A 10,072-nucleotide genomic window follows, 5' to 3' on the forward strand; every position below is an offset into this window, starting at 1 on the left:
TTCGATTCCGTGGAATCGTTAATCCGCCTGCCTAACGATCCCGTTTAGAGGTTCTGCTAACGTCTGACGCATTTACGCGATGATGTCATATGCACGCTTCGTATTTTGGCACTCTTGCCTGCATTCAATACTTGAGAGCCCTGAAACTTCCAGGTCCTGTTGATTGTAATAATGTCAGCGACATACTGTATGAATAATTTCCATCTGATATTAACATTTAGTTGACGAGGCCATTTGTAGTATATAACTATATGAGAAGCGATAAGAGAATTGATAAGAGAATCGGTAAGAGAATTGATAAGAGAATCGATAAGGAACCGAATCGATAAACGACAGCGGTATCGATAACGGAACCATAATTGCTCAATTCTTAACAATTCCCATCCCTAGACATAAGAGCTTTATCCTGCACACTCAAACTATACAAGAAATCTTTAATAGTTCAGTGATTTTAATAAAGAAAAAGAATCAACATGCGTTTTAAACTCAGCAGGAACAAAGTTTCGTCTGTTTTATACAACAAAAGCATTTTCTCCTGCTGACATCTCTTTTAAGAAGAGGCTGATTTGTCGGGAGATTTTACGTGTATAGATCTCTCATCATAACCTTTTCCAGAGCAGGTCATGTGACCCGCCCATTAGGAAGGAAGCTTTGTGACACTGAAGCTATCTCACAGAGACACTATTCCTGCTTCATAGTACAGGCCTCACGTCCTAAAGCGACGCGTTAACCTGAAGTAGCTTCCAGACACGGCAGATAAAGCTCCTAAAATCTCCACCCGGGTCTAGTTGACAGCTGCCACTGTGTTGTCTCAGTCCATATGTATGTTTAACAGAAGCCATCATCTCTCTCCCATTCTTGTCTACCTCTCACCCACCCTGTCCACCCTCACAGTACATGCCGCGGGGCGGCGCATGCGGGCGCGGAGCTTGGCGCCTCACCTCCTTGCCTCTCTTACAGGAGAGGCTCGTGGCTCCTCCCTTCCTCCCTGAGCTCAAACGAGCAGGAGGTCGCAGGTCTTTTGACTACGAAGCGGCTGCTGCCGCGGCTGCAAAGATTTTAGCTGGGAAGCCCGCCGCCACCACAAGCTCCAGTGGTGAGAAGGTGCCGGTGGTGGCTCCGCCCTCTCACCGCACAGGACCCATGCTGATAAACGGTTGGCAAGAAGCAGCCATTGATCTGACCAAGTCTTCGGGAGAAATAAGCACCACCAGTGGGTCAAATGACCACCACAGTGCTGGGAGCAGTCATAAGCTGCCGCCGCCGCCCCCCATCACGGCGCCGCTGTCAGGCTCTGTCGGAATCGACATGTCCGGGATACTGCAGGCTGGCCTCATCCATCCTGTCACTGGGCAGATAGTTAACGGCAGCCTGAGGGGAGATGATTCCCTGAGGAGGAGGAGAGGGAGGAGGAGAAATGTGGAAGCTCTGTACTCTGAGTTCACCAAGAGCCGAGGACTGCACCTCTCTGAGCAACAGGTGGGTAGAGGGGCAGGCAGAATATTTTCAGTCTGAGAAAGACAAACCTCAGACTGACGGGGCAGGCAAAAGTACCGGTATGAGAGGTAAATCTTTGCCCTCCGCGGCATTTCCAAACACTGAAATATCTTCCTGTGTGTGTCTTCCTGCAGGGCCGCGTGGAGGTGATCAGCCACTCCTCCGTCTCCTCCTCCACCTCCTCGCCGTCGCCCTCTCCCTCTGAGCGACCGGCAGGCCCTCCCACGCCATCCTCCTCCTCCACCCCCACCCCCACCCAGACGCCTCCTCAGCCAGAGATCGTGGCTGTCGACAGAGAGGCTGCCAGTAAAGGTCTGATCGAGTGGCTGAGACAGAATCCGGGCTACAGCATGGATCTGCCCACATTCGCTCACGTACGTCTGATGATGCGTCTTCTTTCAATCTGTTAGATCAATTGTTGTAATTCTGACAACTTTCAGCTGTAAAATTTAGTTTCGTCGGTGTTTAGAGATTATTTACTTTAAAAATACTGTAGCCCTGTTATGATTTGTACAGAATTGGCTGATCGTAGTTATTTGAAATGTAATTATTAATGTGTTTAAGCATTTTTGCATAATCATATCCATCGTTTTAAACAGCTGGTTTAAACAACCAAAAATGTCCCGTTTCCACAACAGTCAAACCAGCGTTTGGTTGCATTTTCCACCCTTTTTCCTCCACCGTTCCATAGCATCTGAGTGGAGGATGTGTGCATCCAGCTGTGAAGCAACTGCACTTTGATGAGCCTCCATTAGCATTATCGTGATAGAGTTACATGCACAGCATCACTGTGCAGCGTTCCCCTCAGTGTTAATACTTGGCCGGTTAGGATTAGAGCTCCAGTTAGGATTATTTTAGCTATGTATATATGGTATATATATACCGTATTTTCCGCACCACAAGGTGCCTAAAAGCACCTAAAAGCCTTAAATTTTCACAAAAATCAGCCGTGAGCCATATAATCCGGTGCACCTTCCGAAATCTGTCACAGATGCCGCCATTTTGAACTTCCCATGGGGAGCGCCGAGCATTCATCGGGGCATTAAGCCCCCTCCGCAGATTGTATCGAGCTCGTACTCGTCATCATTAATGCTTCTGCCCACATCCCAGTGAGCCTGTTCTTCAGTCTGAGATGGGTGATGCAGACCGATGTGCAGTTTATAAGTTTATAAGTGTAAAAACGACCATGTTTTAGCATGCGCCTTATAATTAAGTGCGCCTTATAATCAGGTGCGCCTTATAATCAGGTGCGCCTTATAATCAGGTGCACCTTATAATCAGGTGCACCTTATAATTAAGTGCACCTTATAATGAGGTGCGCCTTATAATGAGATGCGCCTTATAATCAGGTGCACCTTATAATCAGGTGCGCCTTATAATCAGGTGCGCCTTATAATCAGGTGCACCTTATAATTAAGTGCACCTTATAATGAGGTGCGCCTTATAATGAGATGCGCCTTATAATCAGGTGCGCCTTATAATCAGGTGCGCCTTATAATCAGGTGCACCTTATAATCAGGTGCACCTTATAATTAAGTGCACCTTATAATGAGGTGCGCCTTATAATGAGATGCGCCTTATAATCAGGTGCGCCTTATAATCAGGTGCGCCTTATAATCAGGTGCGCCTTATAATCAGGTGCCCCTTATAATCTGGTGCGCCTTATAATCAGGTGCGCCTTATAATCAGGTGCGCCTTATAATCAGGTGCACCTTATAATCAGGTGCACCTTATAATCAGGTGCGCCTTATAATCAGGTGCGCCTTATAATGAGATGCGCCTTATAATCAGGTGCGCCTTATAATCAGGTGCGCCTTATAATCAGGTGCGCCTTATAATCGGGTGCGCCTTATAATCGGGTGAGCCTTATAATTAAATGCGCCTTATAATGAGGTGCACCTTATAATTAAGTGCACCTTATAATGAGGTGCGCCTTATAATGAGATGCGCCTTATAATCAGGTGCGCCTTATAATCAGGTGCGCCTTATAATCAGGTGCGCCTTATAATCAGGTGCCCCTTATAATCTGGTGCGCCTTATAATCAGGTGCGCCTTATAATCAGGTGCGCCTTATAATCAGGTGCACCTTATAATCAGGTGCACCTTATAATCAGGTGCGCCTTATAATCAGGTGCGCCTTATAATGAGATGCGCCTTATAATCAGGTGCGCCTTATAATCAGGTGCGCCTTATAATCAGGTGCGCCTTATAATCGGGTGCGCCTTATAATCGGGTGAGCCTTATAATTAAATGCGCCTTATAATGAGGTGCACCTTATAATCAGGCGCGTCTTATAGTGCGGAAAACACTGTATATATGGTGGTACAGAAATATAAATCATATAGAAACTCTCAACCACTTCAAGATTCAGTCCGGTACATCGTACAGAAATATATTTGCACAAAGAATACATAACATATTTTCAGAAAAACGCCCTCTGTAGCCGGAGTCAGGCTGTAAAAGCATCTGAAAGGTTCCAGTGTTCAAATACCAGAACACTTCTCGTTTTAGGTGCAAATTATAGCCTCAATTCCATTATATCTAAGAGTAGAAATGTTGCTTTTCTTTGGGAAATGTAACATCACAGGACTTAACTGACATCGGCTATATTTAGCGACTCATTCACATAGTTATGTTGTAATTTACTGCTCATCTTTTACTACATCTACTCATTGCCTCTTTAAGAAGGCCAGTCGGGTCAATCTGCCACCTGAGCAGTTTCTATTGTAACATTTAACGCTATTTTAGACCCTTTTTCCTAAAAAAGCACCAGGCAGAAAGTATCAGGACCTTCTGGCCCCCTGTTCTCGCTGCAGGCTCTCAGACAGACGAGCTCACACTGTTACTTTTGCCTTAATGATTTGTTTAAAGGTGCGCTTCGGATATAGAAGCAGGCAGTTTTACCAAGACGTTGCAACAGGCTTGAGTGCAGTCTTTTCAGTGATTGGCAGAGAGAACAAGGTGCATCATTGGTTGTGTGCTCAAATAGTGGCAAAAAGTCAAGTTTTTAATCACATTTATTGGGTTTGGGTTTCAAATCTTGAAATATTTCTTCAAAGCATCAAGTTTTCACCACATAAACTGATTCCAGAGCAGCACAAAGTGTCAGAGGAGGACTTTAATACAATAAAAGCTTCAACGTGGAAGGGAAGTCCATTCAGCTGCTGAGTGAGGTCATCATTATGAGCAGGATGTGACTGTGAAGGCTGTCGGTTTGTAACTGTTTTCCTTCTTCCTCTCCATCCTCCTCTGCCTCAGTCTGGAGCTGGTCTGTTACATGGCTTCGTGGAGCGTCCCAAACAGAGAAGACATCGCTGTAAAGATCCCACCAAACTGGACGTTAACTCTCTGACGGGGGAGGAGAGGGTCCCTGTCGTGCACCGAGGCACCGGACGCAGGGTGATTAACACACACACAGTGCATGTGGTGCCTACAGATCAGCGCCTTGCTGCTTCTCCCCACTGATGTGGAATCTGATTTTCTTGCCCTGCAGCTCGGTGGTGCTATGGCTCCTGCTATAAAGGAGCTCTCCAGGTGGCTGGATGCCAACTCGGAGTATTATGTGGCTCCAGACTGGGCTGATGTGGTCAAACACTCTGTGAGTGTGATGCACTCTGACAGTGGATGTGGGATATCTGTACGGGCGATTTCAGGTGTGTAATCTCACGGCTTCCTGTCCTCCTCCTGCAGGGTTTCCTCCCGGAAGGGAAGTTCTCTCGGATCCTGACGGAGCCAGTCAACAGAGACGTGGGCTCCCGTCGCCGTGGACGCCGGCCTCGCAGTGAGATGCCGAAGCCCCTGCTCTCCGTCTCCGATTCCTCCTCATCTGGCCTCGGCCCGCCCCTCTACATGAACGGCGGTCTAATTGGCAGCGTGGACTCCATGGTGGCCATGCAGAACCTCCGTGGAGGCATTCCTGGAATTCCAATCTCTGGGATAATGGCAGCTGGATTCCCGCATGGTTTCTCTGCAGCGGTCCCAGCAGGAGCTGCTGGATCATCAGCAGACGATGCCAAGAATGGGCTGAGCATGTTACCCATGATGCTGCACGGCATCCCGCACCCTCACGGCGCCGGGATCCCACAGCACGCCTTGTTCAGCGTCGGCACAATGATGGCCCACGCACCGCCTCCTCACCCCAGCTCCTCCTCCTCCTCCACACCCTCCTCTTCTTCTCTTTCAGTGTCTGCTACAAAGGTCACCACGACAACCGCGCCGTCTACGTCTGATGCGGCGAGCCCCTCCTCGACGACGCCTGCGGATAGCGAGAGCAGCTCCTCCGCTGCTGCAGGGGGGGAAAAGGAGAAAGGAGCAGCCGAGGGCACCAACCGACCGGCAGGGACGGAGGCAGCCGCCATCATCACCTCCACCAGCAGGGCCCATCTCAGCTCTGCGCATCTGGGAGCCGGCAGCCATCTTACCTTCAACCCCTTTCTGATCCCAGGTATGTCCCACGGCCTGCTGTACCCGCACATGTTCCTGCCGCACGGCGGCATCATGGCGCTGCCCGCCATGCCCCCCGGCGCAGTGGACGGCTCCCCGGGGAGCCCCAAGAGGAGGAGGAAGAGAGCGAGGGAGGATGGGGAGAAAGAGGAGGAGAGGGAGAGGGAGAAGGCGGCCACAGGAGATGCAGAGGAAAGTACAGTTATGGTCAGTAGTGCCTCCCACCCAGCAACCTCCCCCCCGCTGTCCGTCCCCTCTACCTCAGCTTCAGAGCCAGGCCCAGCTCCGACTGAAGAGATCCCGACTGGGAACGCAGAGGACGGTCCTTCAGAACCGCAGGAACCGGACTCCAATAACCACACCGAAGGAGCGGCAGTGCAGGAGAGCGAGGAAAGACTGGAGGAGACGGGAACGGAGGTGGAGAAGCTGAGCGCGGAGGAGCAGAGACAGGTGGAGCGAGAGGAGGCGTAAGGATGGGGAAGCTGCAGAGGCCTGAGAGACGAACCACTTCCTGTCCTCTCCTCCCGTCTCCTCTCACAGCAACAGTGTAAAGTTTGTGCCGAGTCTGTCAGTCAATGTCCATGTAAAGACTTTTATTATGACTAATGATGATTATTATATTCAGCTTGGTCATGTTTATATACCAACACCCCACCCACCCCCTCCACTCCATTGTATACAAAAAAAAAAACAAGCAAAAACTAGTGTTAGAATGATCTTCTCTGTCTTCTTCCCCTTCATTCTGCATCAAGACTGAGTCGGGGGCGACAGCAGGACACGCTGCAGGCAACATGCGCTCCCCAAGGAGCGGCTCCGGCAGCCATTTTGATACGGTTTAAAGCTCAGAGCGATCCGGGACGGGGGTGTTTTGCAAAGATTTGCGGAGCGAGCAGCTTTGGTTTGCATGGACACGAGCATGAAGGGAAAGCTGCAGCAGCTTTCAGAGGTGCTCTTCTAGAAGTGGCTCCAAATTTCTCTTCACGGTTTGGGAATGCAGAGGAGCAGGAAGCAGGAAGCGGCGTGTGTTGATGTTCTTGTACACTCCACTAAAACTGAGATGTTGCTCGGATCGTATTGGTGCAATGTTCTAAAACCTGCTGGCCAGATTAATTCGGAGGAAGCAGCACTCCCGGACGCGTGTGACACTAAAACACAGAAGCGCTGGTGCTGAATCATGAATCCTCGACTAAAACTACATGAAGTGCATTTAAAAGTGCAGACAAATTAGATTTAAACCAATTAGCCTCTTAGTTTTAGTCTGTTACAATAACGAGAAGCTGAAAGAGGTGAATTTCTATCAGGCGTGAAGGTTGTCTCTTAAATTAAAGACGGGATCGTCTGTCTGTCCAACGTGCTTTTGATGCTTTCATTCACTCTTTTTCATTTTAAAGCTGTTCCATCGCTGCAATAACTCAATTTACAAGTCAGTTACTGTGCCCAGTCGATGAATCTCGCTTCAAAAAACCGGAAACGTTGAGTGCAGCAGATATTCACAACTATTTAAATCCTTTTTGTCGTAGAAACAACGCAAGAAACAATCATGAGGTTCATTAGTTTAGTTGTTTTTTTTTTGGATTATGTAGTTATTTTTGCCACAAAGTCACTTTGAGAGGTTCCCCTTCAAGTGGTTAGGTCCAATCAGAAGACACGAATGGCAGAAGTTAAGAGCTCAGTCCGGCCACCAGGGGGCAGTAGGAGGCAGATTTGAATGTAACCTGTCCTGCAGACACTGAGGTGGAGGATTGTGGGAGATGAAGGTGTGCTTTTGGCCCGTGGTAGAACCAAACTGAAAACATCTACAACCAATCAGTGAAAAGTGCAAAATGCCTGCTGCTGCAGCATCACGTTTCTTTCTTTCTTAGCTTTTCCACCACACTGTCGTCTCCTCGCTTTCTTCCGGCGGCGTGTTCAGACAGGTTTTATCTGACCAGGGAAACGGAGCCGGGGCGTTTGTTTTCCTCACCTTGCAGTTCACACTAAGAGTTTCTAAATATGTAAAAAATCTATCACTGTATATTGCTGTCCTTTTTTTACGTGCTCCATTTCTTTCTTTTCTTTCTCTGGTTCGTTTCTCCTCTAAGGGGGAAAAATACTTGACATATGCGAGAGGGATTTTTTGCATTGAGGTTAGTCCCAGTGTTTCTGTATCAAACAGACTGTACTGTACATTAAATGGATGCAAGTTGCTGGTTTTACTCTTTTCACAACAGGGTGTGTGTCAAATGTTTGACTTCACTTTTTATTTCACACACGAAAAACTTATTTTTGCACAGCGTCTTTTTGTGAATGTTAAGCTGTTTCTGTGTTTTATTTCCGTTATATAAGTGTGTGTGAGAGTGTTATTGGGAGCGAGTTTGTCGGTGTGCATGCATGCGCACACGTTTTGTTGTGGAGATGTTTCTGTCTCGTCCTCACAGGTCACATTTATTTGTTTTTTTTGTTGGGGAAAAAAAAAAAACGTAGTTGTTGCCTTGTCACAAGTTTGTGGCTACATATAATTTATTACACTTTTCTTTTGCTTTTGCCAAACTTTCACCAAATATGACATTCTCTTAGTTTCTTTCTGTATTATTCAAAGTAAAATGCCTTATTTTTAGCTGGTATATTTTGTATAGATGCTCTGTTACATCTCCTTGTAGGGACATGAGTCTGTTGTCTTTCTGTGTGCACAGCAGCAATGGAAGGTACCACTGTCCAAATCACTGCATCACCTCCTAAAAGCCAATCAGTCATCCCTTAAAGCACAAATGCAGAGTCAACTAAAAGTGACCGTTTGCTTCCCGGTGCCTCTAAAGTTTCTTTGAACAGTTTCTCTTTCGTGGGCTTCACTTGCACGCTATGTTGACGTCGCGTTTCCATAGTGACGCACGCGGCCATCCTTTGGAGATGTGTTTCAGCATTGGATGAGGCTGTTCGTTAAAGGGATATTCGGGGAGCTTTTCGACCAACAGGCCTGTTAAGCTCGGCTCCACTCGGACGGTTGCAGGAGTGTAGGTGGACCCGGAGGGTTTGAGTTACGCGGCGTGTGCTGATCTTAGCTGCATTTTAGGCTTCTATACTACGCCTTATAGCTTTATTACATCCTCCTGGAGCTTTCACAGCATCTTGTGACGCTACTGCTTTAAAAAAAACTCCAGAGTTGCCAGGTTGAGCGACTCTGAGCTCGTTTATCTAAGAACTTTGCTTGTTTTGGCTCCGTTCTGTGGTTTAGTCATTCTGTTCTGCCCAAGTCCAATTCGACTGGTCAGGGTTGGAGTTTTAATGGCTGTGACTTCAAAAGGTACGGCAGAGTAGGTTAAAGCTCGGCTTTAATGGAGAGTTTGGACGGGCAGTTATGAATGTGGGCCTGACTCTGATTACGCTCTGCATCGTGTAAACAGCAGTTTACCATCATCGGGTCGTGTAAACAGCAGTTTACCTTCATTGGGTCGTTTAAACAGGAGTTTACCTTCATCTGGTCGTTTAAACAGCAGTTTACCATCATCGGGTCGTTTAAACAGCAGTTTACCATCATCGGGTCGTTTAAACAGCAGTTTACCATCATCGGGTCGTGTAAACAGCAGTTTACCTTCATTGGGTCGTTTAAACAGGAGTTTACCTTCATCTGGTCGTTTAAACAGCAGTTTACCATCATCGGGTCGTTTAAACAGCAGTTTACCATCATCGGGTCGTGTAAACAGCAGTTTACCATCATCGGGTCGTTTAAACAGCAGTTTACCATCATCGGGTCGTGTAAACAGCAGTTTACCATCATCGGGTCGTGTAAACAGCAGTTTACCATCATCGGGTCGTGTAAACAGCAGTTTACCATCATTGGGTCGTGTAAACAGCAGTTTACCATCATCGGGTCGTGTAAACAGCAGTTTACCTTCATCGGGTCGTGTAAACAGCAGTTTACCTTCATCGGGTCGTGTAAACAGCAGTTTACCATCATCGGGTCGTGTAAACAGCAGTTTACCATCATCGGGTCGTGTAAACAGCAGTTTACCTTCATCGGGTCGTGTAAACAGCAGTTTGCCATCATCGGGTCGTGTAAACAGCAGTTTACCTTCATCTGGTCGTTTAAACAGGAGTTTACCATCATCGGGTCGTGTAAACAGCAGTTTACCATCATCGGGTCGTGTAAAAAGCA

General features: G+C 47.5%; 1 protein-coding gene across 6 annotated transcripts in view; it reads left to right on the plus strand.

Moving 5' to 3' along the window:
* The window catches only part of chd6 (chromodomain helicase DNA binding protein 6), a 112,334-nt gene extending 103,955 nt beyond the window's left edge, over positions 1 to 8,379 (plus strand). For 4 of the 6 annotated variants that reach the window (XM_072381437.1, XM_072381438.1, XM_072381436.1 and 1 more), the window contains exons 41-45: positions 895 to 1,479; positions 1,632 to 1,871; positions 4,756 to 4,896; positions 4,991 to 5,095; positions 5,188 to 8,379. In XM_072381437.1, the coding sequence (XP_072237538.1) occupies positions 895 to 1,479; positions 1,632 to 1,871; positions 4,756 to 4,896; positions 4,991 to 5,095; positions 5,188 to 6,411 (2,295 nt within the window). In that variant the 3' untranslated portion in view covers positions 6,412 to 8,379. The remainder of the gene's footprint in view (positions 1 to 894; positions 1,480 to 1,631; positions 1,872 to 4,755; positions 4,897 to 4,990; positions 5,096 to 5,187) is intronic. The other 2 variants (XM_072381440.1, XM_072381441.1) reach the window with 2 other exon arrangements.
* Positions 8,380 to 10,072: the final 1,693 nt, after the last annotated feature.

Source organism: Leuresthes tenuis, unplaced genomic scaffold (assembly GCF_036924035.1).
Source record: "Leuresthes tenuis unplaced genomic scaffold, fLeuTen1.0.hap1 SCAF_3, whole genome shotgun sequence".
NCBI classification, from domain to species: Eukaryota; Metazoa; Chordata; class Actinopteri; order Atheriniformes; family Atherinopsidae; genus Leuresthes; species Leuresthes tenuis.